The 21,311-nt window shown below is 40.6% G+C and overlaps 1 protein-coding gene across 3 annotated transcripts in view; it reads left to right on the forward strand.

The window, feature by feature from the left end:
- Pgr (progesterone receptor) overlaps window positions 1-21,311 on the forward strand; it is a 78,934-nt gene that overhangs the window by 17,202 nt on the left and 40,421 nt on the right. For 2 of the 3 annotated variants that reach the window (XM_052751951.1, XM_052751936.1), the window contains exon 3: window positions 18,375-18,491. The exons of the other annotated variant lie outside the window; for it this stretch is intronic. In XM_052751951.1, coding sequence (XP_052607911.1) covers window positions 18,375-18,491 — 117 coding nt within the window. The remainder of the gene's footprint in view (window positions 1-18,374; window positions 18,492-21,311) is intronic. 3 annotated transcript variants of the gene reach the window in all.

The following is a 21,311-nucleotide window of genomic DNA, read 5'->3' on the forward strand; positions in this document are numbered from 1 at the left end:
CCTGGGTCCTGCCCAGTCTGTAGCTGCCCAGACCCAAGTAAACATACAGAGGCTTATATTAACTATAACTGCTTGGCCATTAGCCCAGGCTTACCACTGACTAGCTCTTACACTTAAACTCAGCCCATTTCTGTTAATCTATATGTTGCCACATGTTCTGTGGCTTTACCTGTGTGCCATTACATGCTGCTGCCTGGATGGTGTGCTGACATCTCCTGACTCAGCCTTCCTCTTCCCAGAATTCTCCTTGTCTGCTTATTCTGCCTATACTTCTTGCCTGGCTACTGGCCAATTGGCATTTTATTAAACCAGTGTACAAAAGCATTATCTCACAGCATTTCTTTCTTCTTTCTTTCTTTTTTCTCTTTCTTTCACTTTAACTTCTATGGACTAAAGAAGCAAATTTCCATGTTCACAAACTTTAACATACTATTAAGTTTGTTTTAAATTCATTTCATCTCAATTGCTGCTACATCTGCTCTTTCCTTGACATATTTTCATTACACACCATTTTTATGGAGGCACATTATACAATATAATCATATCGTCTTCAGGAAAACATACACAGACTTTCTATGTTCTTTATTGTTCCATAACCAAGGAACAACATAAAAGAAATAATAGAATGGCTATCACTAATTTATAAATGAAGGGCCTCTTCTGATCTCGCTCTGTGGACTAATGCATGATTAGCCACATAATAGACTGTAAGGCAGGCCCTCTTTTCCTCCATATAAATATGGCATTAAGGAACAGCAGAGCTGATTCCCCCTCCAGGAAGCCTCACCCTCTCAGTGTCTGCTGGGTACTGCCTCTTCAGTAGAAGACACAGTCCTTTGAAGCACGATTCTAATTAGTCTTAATGATAAAAACCGGTAGTCAGATATCAAGGGTGAAAGCTGAAAGGTCAGAGAAGCAGAGCGGTAGCCACCAGAGAGACTTCCTACCTCAGGAATCTTCAGACAGAATGGGGGCAGGACCCTGTCTCCACCTGCCTTATATTCCTGTCTCCACCCTCTAGTGCTGGGCTTAAAGGTGTGCACCACCACCACCACCACCAGGCTCTGTTTCTCTTTTAGACTGGTTCAATATCGTATAGCCCAGGGTGGCCTTGAACTCCTTATCTTCCCACTTCCTCCTCCCAAGTGCTGGGATTAAAGTTGTGTACCACCACTTCCTGGCCTCTATGGTTAACTAGTGGCTAGCTCTGCCCTCTGATCCCCAGGCAAACTTTAATTGTCAGAACACAAACAAAATACCATACAACAGTCCTTGGTTCTAGAGAGATTGGAGTGCATGGGGAAGTGGCCAGTTAACAGCAGCACTGCAGTTTGGTGGAGTGGAAACTTGGAGAGCAGTCAGTAGAAGTGGAAAGAAAGTACAAATGGTCATCATTGCTGTCTTTATATGGTAGAAATCATACTAAATACTTTGGATTATGACATATATCCTTCATAACAATCCTTCAATAGAATTTACCATTCCCACATCAGAGGTAAGTAGGGCAGGGCTCAGGATTCATGTCAATCAAGTTCTCCAAGTGAGAGAGAGTCCTGGAAGAGAGCACTCATTTCATTTCACAGAAGCAAAAGGTGGGCTGTTAGGACTCTCCCTGTCCTTCCATGTATTTCTTTATTGAAGCAGAACTTAGGAGCTGTTACAACTATGTCACAATATATCTTATGCTGTTAACTCAGAGAATGTAATCCTCAATGGCTTAAGCTAGATCTGATCTCAAAAATGAAGGGTAAAGTGAAGTTGAGCAGAAAAAAAAGCAGGGAACCCCAGGTAGTCAATCTACCAATATTCCCTGCTGAGCTGGCAAAATAGAGACCAACTGAGCAGGAACTTCCTAGACTGTCCAGGAGTCAAGGAAGTTTTCCATTGACATTTGGACATGGTGTGTGCATATGGGACCAGATGCATTTGGGTGCCTGCTCATTGGGCCTCAGTTTTTTCCAAGTGTACATTGCCTTCGATAAAGAAATATATGGGGATAGTTGATGAATTAATGAAGCTGACATGTCCAAACAAGATGTAGTTTCAATCATCGTTGCTTCCTATACTATAAGGACTATCTTATGGAATGACTGCAAAACCAGAAGTGAGTTGCTGAAGCGATGCAAAAAGAGATTTCAAGTTAAGGTTATAAGTCACGTGATATGGAAGTGCATTGACTGCTTCCCTCAGAGAAGTTGCTCATCGCAGCACATAGGTCAGGCCTTACAGGAGCCACTGCGATTAATTTTAAACAAAAGGGTGCAGAGGAAAGAGTAGAATGTTGAGGAGTGTAAGATGCTGAAGACTCTCTCACCACACACAGTCATATCTTCTCTTCATGATACTTAATAGCAGTTTTTAAACTTAGAGACAAGCTTTGTGTTGTCCTTGGTAGAAGGATATCTATGATGCTGACCTTTTCTATGATGACAACCTTCCCAGTAGAATGGCAGATGCTGGGCCGACAGCACACACAATATGGCTTGGAGATAAACATAATGTTTTTGATAGAAAAAAAGAAAGTAAGTCCCCATTGGGAGCCATCTTTGTTCTATAAAGAAGGTTTTGAAAGCAAAAGTGCCTGGGCATGATTCCCCAAGATAGAGGCGCTATGAAGGCCAAGTGCCCATGGTTACATGCTTAAACACTTGTAAACAGACATTCTAGATTATTAATCTGCCTAATTAGGTTATAAGCAAATTAAAAATAGTGGCATTTAGTAATTACTTTCTTCATGCCAGGAGGTTTCCTAGGCAAACAGTGTGGAAATGATGGAACTGAGACAGGAGCCTTCTCTCCTATTATGTTACCTCTTGACCATCTACTAGTGTTTAGTGTTCATCAGCATTTATAATGAACACTCATTGACATCAAAGAAGGTACAGATTAGATAACTGAATATCTAAAAGGAAAATTTGCCTAAATGGGAGGAGATATTTGAAACTAGTATCTTAACTAAGGATCTTACCTGGTACGCAATTCATTTATTCTCCACGTTGTTTGGGAGACTCTCTCCCCGCCCCTCCCCTCCCCTCGCCTCCCTTTCCATTTCCTCACAGAGAAGGCTAACTGATAAATAAGATGTGAAATGCTAGGAATGTGTTATCCAGTAACTTGGCCCCACCCTCAGCATGCGTCCCAAGCCTTATTTGTTCTGACTACCCACCTGACCACTTTGCTGCAGTCCCCATGATAACACTTAGGGGTCACTGTGACAGCTTGAAATGGTCTCATCCCTATCCTTGCTTCCAGGATCTGTTCCCATCTTAGATGCCAGTGATGTTCCCTAAACAGAAGTCAGGGCATATCACTCCTCTCCGCAATCCCATGCCCGTGCTGGCAGTCTCGTTTTCACGCTCTGCTGTCCTCTCTGACAGTCTCACAGGCTTCCTTGAACAACTGGGGTGAGTCTCGTCATCTCCACAGTTAGCTCGCTCTTCCTTCTCCAGCTGCTCTTCCTAGCACTTCCTTCTCACCCAGCTCAAATGCATGAACTGAAACATGTCAGGTTTTGGCGACCTCTGGTCTCTCATTCCATGTTCTTCTCTGTGGCATCCTAGTACTTTAACACTCTTTCCAGTAATCATCCCTTTAGATCTTAGAAAGGCACACTTAACATGCATTAAATGGAAGAAACAGAAGGAATCTGTGAAGAATAACCTTCAGATGGCTATAAATGAGAACAACATCTGAGAAACAAGAATTAATGTCAGAAAAAAAAGAACTAGATGAGGTTAAAACATGAACTTAGATTAGAGAAATACAACAGTAAATCCCAAACCTCAGCGAGGAAATTAAAATCTGTACTGGAAGCGGAAAGAGCAGAAGGTGACCCAATTGTCCAGACCTCATAGTGAAGGTGTTATTTCAGAATGGTGAGAAAATAACGAACTGCTGGAAATTATCTCATAATTTATTGCTTATGCCACATAAATTGTAGTGGCCTCTCTCTCATCTAGCTTCTCAATTCAGAGGCTACATATAGCATTTATCTTCAACTCTATATATGGAAAATAGACTGAACAAATCATCTTACAGGATAGATACTGATTGAGCTAAATTTCAATGGAAATCTATTTGACTGTAGTGAATGTGATGTTCTCACTCTGTAGTTTCATAATGAATCTGGTGAACAGAAAGTTAATATTTAACCCATTAAATAATAAGTGTCTGAAGAAGAAAATTGTAGCTAAAGATTTCCTGTGTCCACCCAGCTTCCACAGCCACTCAGACACAAGTAAACACACAGAGACTTATATTACTTATCAACTGTATGGCTGTGACAGGCTTCTTGCTATCTAGTTCTTATATCTTAAATTAACCCATTTCTATTCATCTATAAGTTGCCATGTGACTTGTGGCTTACCAGTACTTTCACACCTTGCTTCCTCTGTGTCTGGCTGGTGACTCTTGACTCAGCCTTCCTGTTCCCAGAATTCTCTTCACTGCTTGTCCCACCTATACTGTACTTCCTGCCTGGTTACTGGCCAATCAGCATTTTATTTATCAACCAAATCAGAGCAACACAGTCACAGCATACAGAGCGATATCCATAGCACTTTCTCTTTTCTTTTTTTTCAAAAAGGCAGGTTTTAACTTTAACAAAGTAAGATTACATATAACAAAACAATTATCAAGCAAGAATTATTGTTACAATATCTAATCTATTTATAATATCTAGTTTATTTGTATTTGGCAAAATTAAAGAAGATATCCTATCTCATATTTGTGAGTCTAAGGTTTTATATCTAACTTATCTTTTATGATAATTAAGGAAATTATAACTATCTAGTCTTCAACTACATCAAAGACCTCAGAAGGATATAATATTACCTGAGAAATGGGGAAAGGATACAAGCAACTTTCAGGAATCTTGCAAGAGTAGACAGAGATATCTGGCAGCCTGGACAGTCATCCAAAGTTCCTCTGTAAAGTTGTGGCATCAGTCTTCAGCCCACAGGCCTATAGTCTCTCAGTCACTTCTTTCTGTGTCCTGTAGAATGTCTGGCAGTTTCCTCTGTGAAGCAGGAACCTGAAGGACCATTTTGCCAAGCAAAGTTTAGTTGTCACCTTCCTATGAGTCCTGCATGTCCAGTCAATCAAGCAGTCCAAGCAAGAACAGTTTCTTGCCCAAATGGCTATTTTTGCCAAGAAGAAGATAAACTCCATATGGAATGTCTTCAATGCCCATCCTCCTCTCTCAAGTAAATCGGTGCTACCAGGAGCAGATGTGTCTCACTGTCCAGAAAGTCTAAATTTTGAAAACATTTTAGATGCCATATTCTGTAGGTCTTTAAGTGTTTGAAAATTACCTACCTAATTGAATTATATCTATGTATACCTAGAAAACTTAACATGTCTATAGGTTTGACTATCATAGGAGACTATTAACCTGTATTTCTTAATTATCCATTACAATCTAAGTGAGTTACATAAACATAATACCTCCAATGAGAGTAGAAATATATATACAGTATAACAAAATTAAGTTTAAACTTGTATTAATAAACTAAAATCCATAGCAATGTAAAACATTTCTAAACAAGTTGTTGCTCTTTAAAAGTAGGTTCATTAATCTACCATTTCAACCTATTATATCTATATTATCCCTTTTCTTCTTTAGAAAGAGATTGCATTTATAATCAACCTGCTTTAAATAAAAATAAACATTCATAAACAATATTTTGGGAATTTGGGTATAGCTTCTCATACTACTTCCTGCTGGATGAGGGTGCTGGCAATCTAATGGGGATCCTGTGAAAATTAAGAATTATGGTCAAGTCCTGACTGGATTAGTCCATGAGGCTGTATTGTCTGAGCCAGTTGCTTTGAAACTGTTCTGGATGTTGGATCATCTGGGCCTCTTAGGGGGTCTTGGCTGGTCAAACCTGATGTATCTTAATCTAGAACAAATCCATAGCCTCTTGTTTCCTGTGGAAACACAAACAGAGCCTCCTTTCCAAAGCAACATATCCTTAGATACAAATTTTGAAGTCAAAATACCTTTAAAATATACATATTGGTTTAACTGAGCAGCCTTTACAATCAAATGATTTCTGCAGTTAAAAATATCAAAGACAACACAATCCAGATTCTCTGTGTAATATCCATCTTTACATGACTTATTTTTTATACTACCTTTACTGTCTCTTTAAAAACTTTATTTTTTAAAACTATTTCTTTATATTACTGTCTATAGTCATTTCTCTCTCTTCCAATTCTGTGTATATTTTACACATAATGTAAACTATTTAAAGTCTTGTTCCATATGAATCTGCCTTATTGTGAATCTATTGCTTTAAACTGCAGCATTTCCACCCACCTCAGCTTCCCAACATGGTGGTGGTATGTTTACCACCAGCTTTGGGTCTGGAGTCATGTGTACCACCAATTCTTGGAAGCAGTGGGTCTGTGCCTCCATCCAGCAGCATGTAGCCCAAAAACCTATTTTTTTTTTTTTTGTCTATACTAGCAAAGGCTAAATCCACCAGGCACCACACTGTGCAGCTTGGAGATGCCTCTGTGTACTATGGTGGGAATCCGCAGCCATGCTCTTGGTCAAGCTCACACCCCATGAACCTGCCATACTGTAGCTCAAGCCCACCTGTTGTGGTATCTCACTGCCTGCATGAGACATGAAGCAGGAATCTGTTTTTGACTCTATTTAGAATGGCTTATTAAGTATTTTCAGGTTTTAGGTGGAAACTTGAGCCATTGGGCACCATTTGTAGCCAAAGTTTTCCTGTGTCCACTCGGCTCCTGCAGCCACTCAGACACAAGTAAACACACAGAGACTTATATTACTTATAAACTGTACGGTCGTGGCAGGCTTCTTGCTATCTAGTTCTTATATCTTAAATTAACCCATTTCTATTCATCTATAAGTTGCCATGTGACTTGTGGCTTACCGGTACTTTTACATATTGCTTCTTCTGTGTCTGGCTGGTGACTCAAGACTCAGCCTTCCTGTTCCCAGAATTCTCTTCTCTGCTTGTCCCGCCTATACTGTACTTCCTGCCTGGTTACTGGCCAATCAGCATTTTATTTATCAACCAAATCAGAGCAACACATTCACAGCATACAAAGTGTTATCTGTAGCAGACAATGAAAACCAAATCCAGTAAAAGCTTTCAGTGGTTATAGAAAATAAACTTCTGGCATATTTTCAAATAGAGTTATACAGGCACATAGTAGATGGTAAATAAACATTCACTTATTGGACCATGAAAACTACTAATGAATATTTGGGCTGTGTCTGCTAGGGTGTTGCAGGTTTTATTTACATCATTGTACACTGCACTGCTATTTTCTGATAAGAAAATGAAAGCACAGGAGATTAAATGAGCTATTCAAAGCCACAGACCTAATAGGTGGGAGAAATTGGAATTTGAATAGCAGAAGTTTAACAACTATATAAAAATCATATTTAGAAGAACAACGGGACTCTGGGTGTCCTAGGAATGCTAAAATTACTGAGACCCCCAAAGATCTTGTGTATATATGGATTATGTCCACAAATGTTGACCACAGTAGAAACTAAAACTGATATTACAGGGGTTGGAGAGATGGCTCAGTGCTTAAAACACTCAGTCACAGGACAATTTAGATCCCAGCACCCTTGTGCCTCTGGCATCTCACAAATATATATATTTAACTAATACAGTGTATGCCAGGAGTGTGTAATGCCTATGAAGGTCAGGAGAGAGCATTGACTCATGTGAAGCTGAACTTATAGGTGGTTGTGAGTCACCCAGTGTGGTTGCTGGAAACCCACCTCTGATCCTCCAGAAGAGCAGAAATCATGCTTAACCACTGAGCTATCTCTCCAGCCCTGTGATGTTGTAGATTTTAAACTTTGCTTTCTTCATTTAAAAAATAATAATCCCACTAGATATTAATTTTCTGAGCCAAAAAATCAGTAAGAAGAATGGCAAATAAAATTGTAATTATAAGTGTCTCTGATTATTAGTATAATTGTTTTGTTAAAGTTTCATGAATCTCTGACATGATACATGCACAGCAAATCCTATTTGTTATTTTTAAATGAAATTAAGATATACTCATAAACCAAAAGAAGACTGGCATTTTTTTTTTTACAAGTTTGTAAGTAATTTTAATATTGGCCTTCACAGAAGACAGCTGGAGTCTCTTGTCTGCATCCACATTGACTCTGCTGGTTTGGTTGAAGCCTGTGAAGAGGTGGCCCCACAAAGACAAACAGTTGTAAGATGGATGAGTGTTCTGAGGACTTTTTAGGCATCACAAGTGGAGGTTATTTCTTTAGAGACTGCACACAGATGGTTTTCTTCCTTTATTATCCTTTCTGATCTTATCTCCTACAAATCATTCTCATCTTTCTTTCTTCCAAAAGGAAATTTGCTATTTTTAAAATACAACTTATAATAGAAATCCTGAGCTGGGCAATTTTTAAAATTTAATTATCAATGTTCAAGGTGATCAGTGTGTGTGTGTGTGTCCCAGAAACTTCTAGAGCTTTCCAGTGAGTTTCATATCTGTCTTCCATTTGTTCCTTTTTACATTATTATGATGTTTATACAGTCAATGTGTTTTAATCACTTGAATTTATGTAACTTATCTTTAGCCAGTGTCTTAGTTCATGTTCTGTTGCTAACAACATAATACACAGACTGGGTGAGTTACAAGGGAAAGAGATCTATTTCTAGCTCATGGTTGTGGTCCAAATTGAGGGGATGCACCTAATTCCTTCTTGTTTCCTGAGTCCTGAGATAGTAAAGTATACATGTTGAGACAGGGAGCTAAACTGAGACCAAGAACACTGGATGTTACAGCAGACCCTCTCCTGAGGTAACTCTGTTACAGAATATTATTTTCAGGTGCATTACTTTTGTTTATGCTGCATTTGTTTAACCCTGTGAAACTGTGTTTCTTGCCTGTCTAAAACACCCAATGGTCCAATAAAGAGCTGAATGGCCAATAGTGAGGCAGGAGAGACAAATTAGTGGGCCTGGCAGGCAGAGAGGATAAATAGAAGGAGAAATCTGGGGGAAGGGGAGGAAGGAGCAAGAGAAGGAGGAGGACCCCAGGGGTCAGCCACCCAGATACACAACCAGCAACAGAGTAAGAAAGAAAGGTATACAGAAATAGAGAATGGGAAAAGCCCAGAAGCAAAAGGTAGATGGGATAATTTAAAATTAAGGAAAGTTGGCAAGAAATAAGCCAAGCTAAGGCTGAGCATTCATAATTAAGAATAAGCCTCCATGTGTGATTTATTTAGGAGCTGGGTGGTGGGCCCCCCAAAAGAGCAGAAGCAAGCAATGACAGTAACCCATGAACTCACTATTCTCCTAAGGCATCAACGACACTCACAAGTTAACTCAGTCTTATGACAAAGCTCTAATCACCCATCCTACCTGCTCCCACCTCTTGTTATCTCTCAAAGTTATTAAACATCTGCATGAGTTTTTGAGGGCAAAAACCACCTCTAGGGCATAGCATCAGCATGGCTTTGACACATTCTGCTCAACCTCCCATAAAGTCAAATTCTCTGTCATTCCCTGTCCACTATGTCATCAGCAATTATTCAAAGGGTTGCAGGCTATTTTGGATGAAAAGACTAGCCCTCAATATTCTGACTCCTAGTATCTGTTGCATCCCACACTGGGCAGACCTAGAAAATACCTTTTGAAAAAGTGAGGGGGTCATGAATGTATACCATGATTTCACAATGCTATCCTACAGATATTTGGGGAACACATAATTCTTTGTTGTGAGGGATGGTCTATCCATTGTAGGATGCTTGGCATGGTGTCAGGGGTCTCCCCCATAAGCACCTACCTAAGTGGATCAGTTAAAGTTGTGTTCATCCATTGTAGAATGTCTTGAAGAGGGTTGAGAAAATTGCCTCTAACTGCTCAGGTTTCTCTTAAGATTGCATAAACTTTTAAATTCTACAAAATATCCTTAGTTAGAAATTATTGGTAAATATCTGCATTTCTAGTAACATTAAGATAAACACTGTATTGTTACTGTTTTACACAGTTGTGACCTAATAACCGCCAGAATGACTTAAAGGAAGAATGACTTGCTTTGGCTCACAATTTTGGAGGGCTCAGTACATGAAAATTTGGCCCAAGTTGGGAATAAAATCATGGAAGCAGAAACACATAGAGGAGTAAGCCCTCCACCTCACAGAAACTAAAAACGGAAGGGCAAGAAAAATTAAGCACAACCTTCAGAGGCATGCTTCCAGCTACCCACTACTTGCAGATTCACCTCCCATTGCAACCAAGGCTTTATTTTGTTTGCCCTGGTTTTAGTCATAGACAGTTTGTCTTCTCATCCCAAGTTTGGATGTGTCTGTGACTTCATTGGCTTTCCCCTGCTGTGTTTCCTAACCCTGTTTTCATGACTAAGGTGGTCAGCCTCTGTTGTTTGTTTTTACTCTTTTGTTCTTTTGGGGGCCCACCACTCAGCTCCCAGATAAATCACACATGGAGGCTTATTCTTAATTATGAATGCTTGGTCTTTGCTTGGCTTAGTTTCTAGCCAGCTTTTGTTAAATTATCCCATTCTCTTACTTCTGTAAATCTTACTCTTACTCCATGGCTGGCTGTGTAGCTGGGTGGCTGGCTCCTCCTCCTCCTCCTCCTCCTCCTCCTCCTCCTCCTCCTCCTCCTCCTCCTCCTCCTCTCGCTCCTTCTTTTCTCTTTTCTCTACCTCCCAGATTTCTCCTCCTATAAATTCTCTCTGCCTCCCAACCCCACCTATGCCTATCCTTTCTCCTGCCTTGCTATTGGCTGTTCAGCTCTTTATTAGACCATCAGGTGTTTTAGACAGGCACAGTAACACAGCTTCACAGAGTTAAACAAATCTAGCATAAACAAAAGTAACATGACTTAAAATAATATTCTACAACAAGCCTCTTTAAACAGAATTCACTTTTCAGTGCTTTCCTTTAAGCCTACCCAGGTCATGTCTTAACCTCTCACTCAGGTTTTTTTGTTTTTCCTCTAAAACATTTATTCATACAGTACATATTTAATCATGTTTTTCCCTCCCCCAATTCTTCTCAGATTCCCATCTTCCCTACCCACTCAACTTTATGTTCTTCCCTCCTACCCTCCTTCCCTTTCTTCCTTTTCCTTTCTTTCTCTACCTCTCTGTCTCTTGCTTTTTCTTGATCTTACACACACACACACACACACACACACACACACACACACACACACCAAAATAAACAAGCAAAAAACATAGTAAGACAAAAAAAAAGATAAAAACCCAAATGAAATAAAATCCCACAAAAGATCCATGGAGTTTACTTTGTGTTGACCAACTGCTCCTAGGCTTGGGGTCTGCCCTGGGGTGTGCTTGATATACACAGTGACACTCACCCATGTGTTTGAAACCCCAGTTCTTAGCTCTGTTTGAACCATTTGAGATTATCTATGTCTTATTTTCTGCCTTCACTTCTGGGTTACAGAATTTGACTTGTTTTGAAAAGTAGCCAAGACTGTAATGAAACATGTCTCTATAGTGTTTTATCCAGGACTACTGTGTCTGTGGCTGGAGGCATTTATCCATGTGTACCAGTTCACACTGCCTCAGCCTCCACTTCCTGGTCATAGTTCCTGAGACGCACCACACTTATACAGCTTCTTTTCTGTATATTTCCCTCTTATTTCCAAAAAATACACACAAATGAAATGTGTTCACTATGCTCTTATTAAAAAGCAACACAAAGGCTAGAGAGATGGCCCAGTGTTTAAGACCATGTACTGCTCTTACAAAGGACCTGAGTTTGGTTCCCAGCACCCTTGTCAGGCAGCTCACAACTGCCTGTAACTCCAGCTCTAGGAGATCTGGCACACATGGCTTCTGAGGGTACTTGTTCTCATGTGGGCATCCCTCCCTCCATACTCATAAACTCCTGATCAAAAAAAAAAAAAAGGAAAAAAGAAAAAAAATTCCTCAAAAACAGGCAACACAATACAGATTTCTTAATTTATAGGAAATTCTTCTTCTAATTTACAATACAAAAGTTTCATTTCAGTTAAAATGGGGCCATGTAACATAACTAAAATATTGCAAGTCACTAGCAATAAAGTTACCCAGTCACATTTTAATCTTCATTTTTTCATAATAAGAACTTTTAAAATAGTAGAAATACCAGGAAGTTAAATGTAGAGAGCAGTTAGAAACAATATGTAAATACAATTATTTAGCAATACCTCGCCTGCAGATCATTAAACATAGTTCTTTGGGGATGATAAAAATCTGTCTTTCTGCAGATGATAGCAATGCAAGGGTTGTTGGGCTCTGAAAAGCCCTTGCCCTGCAAACAGGAAGGCCTGAATTCAATCCCCAGAGCACACACAGAGCTTTGGTCAGAGTGGTCCACTCTATCCCAAGACTGGCAAGATGGGCGAGGAATAGATGAGGGGGAATGACAGACAGACCTGTGGAAACTCACGGAAAAGTTCTAGGTCAGTCAGAGACTCTGTCTCGAATAAAGAGACTCGGTCCTCCCATTCAACCATTCGAGCAGAACACTAAAATAGAAGTCACAATATCTATGCAGAGGACCTGGTGCAGACCCGTGCAGGCCCTGTGCATGCTGCTTCCATCTCTGTTATTTAGAGAGCCTTGTTTTCTTGGTGTTCTCCTTTCCCTCCGGCTCTTACACCCTTTCTGCCTCCTCGTCCTTGGGTTTCCAAGGGGCAGGATTTGATGGAGACATCCCCTTTAGGGCTGAGTGTTCCTAGGTTTCTCATTCTCCGTGTAATGCCTGACTATGGGTCTCTATGTTTGTTTCCATCTGCTGCAGGAGGAGACTTCTCTGATGATAGCTGAACTGATCTATGGGTGCAGCAGAATATCATTAGGAGTCATTTTATCACTACATTTTTTTCTGGTTTTAGACCAGTATTATTTGGTTTTTCCCTAAGTTCCTGGGCTATATAGTCTCAGGTTCTTGGTCACCCAAGCACTGTTGGGTATAGACTACATCTGGTAGAGTGGGCCTGTAGTCAGATCAGTCCCTGATCAGTTCTCCCATAAGCTTTGTGCCATCATTGCACCAGCATATACACCCTCATAGAAAAGGGGTTTGTGGTTCCCTTGGAGTTTATGTTACTCTTCTGATAGCATGCAGAATACCTTCTTGTACCAAAGAGGCTGGAACATAGTGGTGGAGGCTCTGTGTAGGCAACAGCTGAACATCATGTTCAATATAGGTGTTGTCTTCAGCAATGGGACCTTGCTGTCAGTTTGTGGACAGCCACCCTAGGGAAAAACAGGCATGTGGATTTTATGAAATGAGCACTTGGTACACAGAAAAGCATCTAAGGTTTTCTTGGATTAGCCAGGTTAGACCAGATGGGAAAGGATAAATAGAGCCTTGAAAGATGAGTCAGAGGAAGGGAGGTGGTCACAGAGGCACAAGAGCATCACTGGTAAGACAGGGTTAATTAGCATATGAGACTATGAGACTCTGGAGAATATAAATTAAAAAAAGCATATAAATAATTTAAAAGAAAAGATGTATCTGTGGAAAGCTCAGCTGAAAAGTGCTGCTCCATAAGCAAGAAGGCCCAGCCATGCATGGGTGGGTGTGCCTCTTGTCTCAGTGCTGGAGAGGCAGAGATAGGTGGATTCCAAGAGCTCTCCGGCCAGCCAACGCAGCCCCAGGTCCCAGAGATGATTTCTCAAAAACGAGGGGGACAGCTCCTGAGGAATGACACTAGAGAGGTTGGCTTCTAGCCCCCACATGCACACATCTGCACACACATATGCAGACCCTGTGCACACATGTGGGAACATGCACATATGCATGAACACATGTGTGCATGCACACACACACACACACACACACACACACTCATATCTACACATACACACAAAATAACACATACAAAGAAAAGGTATAATACAATATAATAGTTTTTATTTTCTCCCTTCTTTTCCAATTCAGAAATAGATGATAGATTTCCCCAAGAGAAAGAAATAGCATGTGTTATACATTTCTTCCCCAGGTTTCAACAAAGGCAGATGCTATGAACATCAGTTGGAAGCTAGGTGGCATCTTGTATTGGGGTTTTATCATTGTGACATACATCCTGTTAACTCCTGTTGGATATGTGTGGGTAGATAGCCCAGTAATTTAATAGATTGCCTTGTTTTAGACTTGCAGAGTGACTATGTTACATTGGACCAAGGGGAAGCAATGATGTATAACCTGAGTCACCAAAATAAGGAACAAGCAAATAGGCCTGAGCATGGTACAATCTTAAAACCAAAATATAAGCTGGGAAAGATTATTGGTAGAAAAGTGGAGGCAACAGACATTTTACTGGGTTGTCACTCCCAAAGTTCAAGGCTATATAGATTTCCATAATAAAATTGGGACAAAGCCAGTCCACTTATTCTTGGCTTTTTTTTTAACCTGAACATGCACCAGGTACCTAAAGGAATGGCCCCTGTGTAGATGTAACCAACCTTCTTATTAAATAAGAAACACAGAACCAATGCAAAGAAGAAAGCCAAGAGGTCAGAGCTAAGAGCTAAAACCTTACCCTTCCTCCTGCGGTGGTCCTACCTCTCCGAACCAGAGCTACCCCTGTGTTAAAGTCTTTATATAGAGTTCCTGTTCTGCCTTCTCGTTGGTTGTAAACCCAACCACATGACCGCCTCCTCACGGCCTGTCTGTATAGGCCTCCAGGTTTTCCATGATTGGTATTGATTAAAGGCATGTGTATCCAATAATGGCTGTATCCCTGAACACACAGAGACTTACCAAGCTCTGCCTACCAAGTGCTGGGATTACAAGAGTACGCCACCACTGCCCTACTTTCCTATGGCTTGCTAATAGCTCTGACCTCCGGGCAACTTTATTTATTAACATACAAATAACATTTTAATACAAAGAAAATATCACCATATTTCCCCTTTTCTATTTTAATAAAAAGAAAAAAAGAAAAACCTTATAACTAACATAAGAAAAACTATATACAAAAGTACAATAACTATATACAATATAAGTTCATTTGTATTTGACAAATTCAGAGAAAATAATTCCATTATCTATTCTATTGTATCTAATTCACTTTCTATCCTAATTAATCTTCAACTATAACTAACTAATCTTCAACTCCCTCAGAGACCCAAGAAGGAAATAATATTAGCTAACAAAAAAATAAAAACGGGAAGTATATGCAAGCAACTTCCAAAAAATTGTGAGTTGACAGAAACAGCCAGCTGCCTGGACAATCATCTGAGGTTTCTCCGCAGTGTTGGGGCATCATCTTCAGCCTATAGGCTTAGCGTGTTTGACAGACTCATTTGTGAAGTAGGATGTACACAAGGTCAATAGTTCAACCTCACATTGGGTGAGAGCAGTCCATGTACCAGAAACACCTGAATTCCACTAGTGTCATGTCATGATTCAGGATTTTAAATTCTGGAAATTGTTGATGGTTTTTTAATTCAGCTGTCCATTCTTCTTGGCTGTGTATATATGGCTTCATCTCAGCATCCCATTCTTCTCCACATCCCTCTATCAAATGCCAGTCTACTATTGAGAGGCGTGAGCTTAGTTACTCTTCAAGAATAACTGTTTCAGCTGCTGTTCCATTGCACATCAGAGGCCATTGGCCCACTGCCTGTTCAGCTGCCTTCGAAGAAAAGGGCACTGTACCTTTTCCGAATTGCGAAGGCCACTTCAGGGATGGTGCCATATTGTCCTGGCCTCAGAAGATGCCTTTTGATAAAGCCATAACCACACTTGTTTTGGCAAGAGTCAGTAGTCCTTTGTTTCTTGTCCTGTCTGTCCATTTTGTCAGCAGTTGATTCGAGGATACTTTGTTGTCCAGTGGCTAACTTTTGCCACAATGAAAGTTAACTCCATACGCAGTTTCTTCAATGCCCATATTTTTTCTGAAGTAGATTGGTACTGCCAGGAGCCAACATGTCTCAAAAAAGAAAAATTTTCTAAGTTATTAAAACATTTTAAATGCCATATTCTGTAGATCTCTGAAGGGTTTGAAGATGACCTGTCTAAAATATATCTGCTCAATTTTTAAAACATATCTAATATGACTACAAGTTCTATTGTAATGTCTAACTACTAACCTTCATTTCTTTTTTTTTAATTTATTTATTTATTTTTATTTTTTATTTTTTATTTTTTAATTTTCCGAAGCTGAGGACTGAACCCAGGGCCTTGTGCTTGCTAGGCAAGCGCTCTACCACTGAGCTAAATCCCCAACCCCTCTTCATTTCTTTATATCCTAATAGTTGGTAATAATAACATTCAAGGATCAGAAAATGGCATTACATTGTTAAATGAATGGTACAATTAGAAATATACATATAGCATTTTCTAACAATATCAATTTCAATATATATAATTTGTATACAATATAAAACAATCCAATCCAATGTAAAGTATTTAAAACTAGTAATTGTCTTTTTCTTCTTTCTTTCTCTCTTTATTTTTAAACAAGAACCTTAAATCTAATCTCCATTGCTTAGCCTTTTTCCTAACCCTTGACAACAACTTGTAACCAACCCCCCTAATCAATGAAAATTATCCCAGACCCAAAACCCATTAAAAGACCAAAAAAACCACCCACCCCACACCACCTCTTTGGGAATGTGGGCATCGTATTCTTAAAATTGCTTCCTGCTGGGTGTGGGCGAAGGTATCTTTATCCTGAAAAGAAAAATTTTAGGTTAATTGTCAAATTCTAGGAAAGGTAACTATATCCTTCGTTATCCAGTCTGTGTATAATGCCAAAGTTCAGGGTTTATCTCAAGTCCTTATTCAAGTAGTCTTTGAGACTGGATCATTTCAGCTAGTAATCTCAAAATTGCTCTGAGCACCTTGTAGTTCAAAGCTGATCTGTAGATGATGTTTGTCAGCTTAGTGATATTATTATTGTCCACGTGAAATTGTTGTTGTTGTGGGGCCCCATCTTCTTCCTGGAGACTTCAGTTGATGTTAGGCCTGACCGTGATTTCCTGCAAAAAACTGGTAAGAGACTCGAACACAAAGACTATATATGCGACTTTTTAGAATTGAAAAAAAGAGGGGGAAGTGCTGTGGGATGTTCTGTATGGCAAATGTGTTACTAATTAGTCAATAAATAAAACACTGATTGGCCATTGGCTAGGCAGGAAGTGTAGGCGGGACAAGGAGGAGAATAAAGCTGGGAAGTGGAAGGCTGAGTCAGAGAGACACTGCCAGCCACCACGACGACAAACAGCATGTGAAGATGCCGGTAAGCCATGTGGCAAGGTATAGATTAATGGAAATGGATTAATTTAAGCTATAAGAACAGTTAGCAAGAAGCCTGCCACGGCCATACAATTTGTAACCAATATAAGTCTCTGTGTTTACTTGGTCGGGTCTGAGCTGCTGTGGGACTGGCAGGTGACAGAGATTTGTCCTGACTGTGGGCCAGGCAGGAAAACTCAAGCTACACCCCTGTGGTGAGGTCCCTTACATTCTTAATGGCTGGGAGTTATAGGCAAGCATTGTAACACAGAGGTCATGTCTGGGCTCCATGCATTGTTCTTAGGCAACTCTTGTTGGGACTGCATGACTGTGTTGTTCCTTTAGCCAAACAAATTGCATAGATACTAACTTGTAACCACCTTAGGTTATGCTGTGTCCACTTTGTGGTTCTAATGGCCCAGCATTTATTTCCAAAGATGATCATAATTTAGAATGGACTGAGCTTCCAGATATTATGAAACCATTTAGATCATTTGTGTATCCATTCCAATCTTCTATGGGTGCCCACTGGAGTGACAGATGATGGGTGACATGGACTTTGTCAACCCGTTAATATTGTAACTTTATGTCAGTGTGTTCAACTATCAGAAATGCCCCTTTCCACTTGAGTTTAAATGCTGGACTACCCAGCTCTTTGCCTGTCTTGACATAAAAATTGTATTCAATTTGATAATCACAGCTTCCTTATTTAGGTGTAAACAGTTGTTTGAATGTGCATAGCACTTACCGTCACCTCACTGAGGCCCTGAAGCCACAGGTGAGGTCTGCCCCATTTCCAGGGTGCAATGGTGGCCAGCAAGAGGCTGGCTGGGGGTCTGCCCCATTTCCAGGGTGCAATGGTGGCCAGCAAGAGGCTGGCTGTAGGTCTGTTCCATCTCCAGGGTTCAATGGTGGCCAGCAAGAGGCTGGCTGGGGGTCTGCCCCATCTCCAAGATGCAATGGTGGCCAGCAAGAGGCTGGCTGGGGGTCTGCCCCATTGCCAGGATGCAATGGTGGCCAGCAAGAGGCTGGCTGGGGCCATTAACTTGATGCCCTGTGTCTACCCTTTGACTTGGAGTCTCTACCACTTGTGAGTAACTTGTACGTTTTCATTTTTTAGGGCAACATAACTATTTATGTGCTGGAAGAAATGACTGCATTGTTGATAAAATCCGCAGAAAGAACTGCCCAGCATGTCGCCTGAGAAAGTGCTGTCAGGCTGGCATGGTACTTGGAGGTAATGTTGACGTTTTTGTCAATAGTATAGTGTCTTCTAACACTGAGTCAGGAGAATCCCTTTGTTCATTCATCTTTATTCTTGTTTTTTATTGTTTATTGGTGATGAGCATTCATACTCCAGTTTGAAATAACCAACAATACAATCCTGTTAACTCTGGAGACTTCAAGCATGCTGAGTTCTGTTGGGAGAGGAACCCCTCTGTCTCTGCTGTGTATCAGTAGACTTTATGATGGGGCCGGGACCTGTCTGTAGGCGGTAGGGGTTGGAGTCTAGGCTCTGCCACTTACTACTTATGTGATTTTAAATAATCCACCAATCCTCTGGGGCCATTAGGCTTTTTAACTGTAGAATGAGAGTCTAGAGGTCTGAGCTCAGAACTTGATTGTGAAAGTTTGTGAGATGCAAATTAAGCAATGACTAACTAACCAAGGCTACCACCATGGACGAAGAATCCATTTCATGGACACGTAGTAGTAACTCCCTACTGTATTTTTGTTTTTAGGCTCTTACGGCTTTTAATAATATAGTAGTAAATGCACTGAAGTTGGACCGAGCAGATGACTGAGTAGCTAAAGGAATTGTCACCAAGTCTAATGACTCAAGTTCAAACTCCAGAGCCAATGTGGTGGGAGGGGAAAACCAGCTTCCCAAATTTGTAGTCTGTCCTCCATATGTGCAGCATGGCATATTTGTGCCTGTGTGTGTGCTCCTTCATGCATGTGCACACATGCACACACACACACACACACACACACACACACACACACACAAATACACTTAATGAAATATATTAAAGTCATGAGTTAGAGAGATAGTAAAATGCTTTGCTTGCAAGCATGAGTACTTGAGTTTGATCTCCAAAATCCACCTTTTTTACAGGACTGGGTATGGAAACACTGACTTATGACCCAAGTTCTAGTGAGGTAATGACCAAAATTTCCCTGAGGTTTGGTGGCTAGCCAGTCTAGCCTACTTTACAAACTCCAGGGCTGTGAGCAGATTTTGTCTTCATAAGAGAAAATAGAGGAATAACATTCATGGTTGTCCTCTGGCCTCCACAACCACATGTGCAAGAATGTGTGAACACTCTTACACACACACATGCTCTCATACACATACACACAAACATATCAGAGTCAGACCTTAAAGTAATGGTTGTGTTTATTCTTTGAGAATTTCATATATTTTGGTCATATTCATTCCCTCCATAACACTTCCCAGGTTTCCCCTCACCTCCCTACCACACAGCTTCTACCTCTTTCTCCCTTCCTCTCTCTCTCTCTCTCTTAAGACTAAAATGCCATGGGATCCAGTGTGTGTTGGTCAACTCCTCCTGTGCACAGGGCCTGCCGTGGAGTGTGGTTGACAGACTCAGTGTCATCGCACTGGGAGGTGAGAGTCGTAGCCTACACAGGAATGTCTAGGAATCAGTTTTGTGTGTGGAGAAGACCTGTCAGAAGCACAGTGAGACATCTATTACATGTTGAGATGAAAGGCTTTCTTCTTCCCGGAGCTGCCTAAAGCAAGCTTGCGTGTGTTCCCTCACTGTTCCACATTTCTTCCTTTGGGAAATGTTATTTTTAGACCAATATTCTTCAAATTTAAAACCTCACCCAAGTGTTATTTCCTCCCTAAAAATTTTGCCAATGTTCTTGGGTAAAATTAACACCCATTCAACATTCTGGCCACTTTGCTGAGCTGCAATAATTCACCGAGTTGCAGCATTCCTAGTATTTTATGGTTTTATGACTAAAGACTATTTTCCCCAAGTAAACGCCCAGGTCTCAAATGTGTCCATACAATGCCTGGTTGGGAGGTGCTCAGAAGGCAGTGACTACATCAGTCACCATTTTCAGTACTTCTCAAGTCCTGCACCTCAATTTCCTTCTCTTTCTTTTTCAGCTTTGTCCTCAACAGTCTTGGTGACCTCCCACATTTTAGAGAGCCAGGGCTTTCTCACAAGTCACACTTTTTGCTGTTGGAGCTGCAAAACGGACTTGGAGATGCTGTGGCCACTCCCTGGCTCCATTGCTGTTTTTTTCTCTACAGCATGGTTGCCTTAGAGAACACCATGGCCTCTAATTTGATGATCCACTTCCATCAGGATTATAATATTGTTATCAATTCTTTGACAGTTTCATAATGGATTTTGATAATACTTAACCCCTATTCCTCCCCCAACTCCTCCTAGAACTACCTTACCCAACTTTCTCTCTGTCTGTCTGTCTGTCTCTGTCTGTCTCTGTCTCTGTGTCTCTGTCTCTGTGTCTGTCTCTCTGTCTCTGTCTCTGCCTCTCTCTCTCTCTCTCTCTGTCTCTTCCTCTCTTCCCCCTTTAAAATAATAATTCATAGAGTCCAGTTGTCACTGCCCACATACTGACAGGTATGAGGTGGGGGTCAGCCACTGGAGCTTGGTTGATCCATCCATCAGGAACTTTAATCTGGGATTCTCCCTTAAATCCCTTTAAAGAATTCTTCCCTTTGACCACAGGTTAGAAATAGAGTTCAGGCAGAGTATTCAGAGTATGTCTGATGATTTAAGGTCAACCTAGAGAGTCTCATGCTCTCTCATAATGTTCTTGAGCTGTGCCCTGTCATCCAAGCTTGTATAGTCTTTCAATGCCCTCTCTATACATACATATTGTCAGTTTACTCCATTATTCAAGCCATACCCTAACACCTCCAGAATTACCACTATATTTTCATAATTCTACATTATCACTGTTTTAGCTTAGATTCCTCCATCTTCTGATTTCTTTTCTCACCTCCCTTCCTTTCCCTTCCTTCCTAATTTTCTTTCTTTCTGCCTACCCTTCA

This window comes from Peromyscus californicus, unplaced genomic scaffold (assembly GCF_007827085.1).
Source record: "Peromyscus californicus insignis strain IS unplaced genomic scaffold, ASM782708v3 Scaffold_11__1_contigs__length_118956290, whole genome shotgun sequence".
NCBI lineage: Eukaryota > Metazoa > Chordata > Mammalia > Rodentia > Cricetidae > Peromyscus > Peromyscus californicus.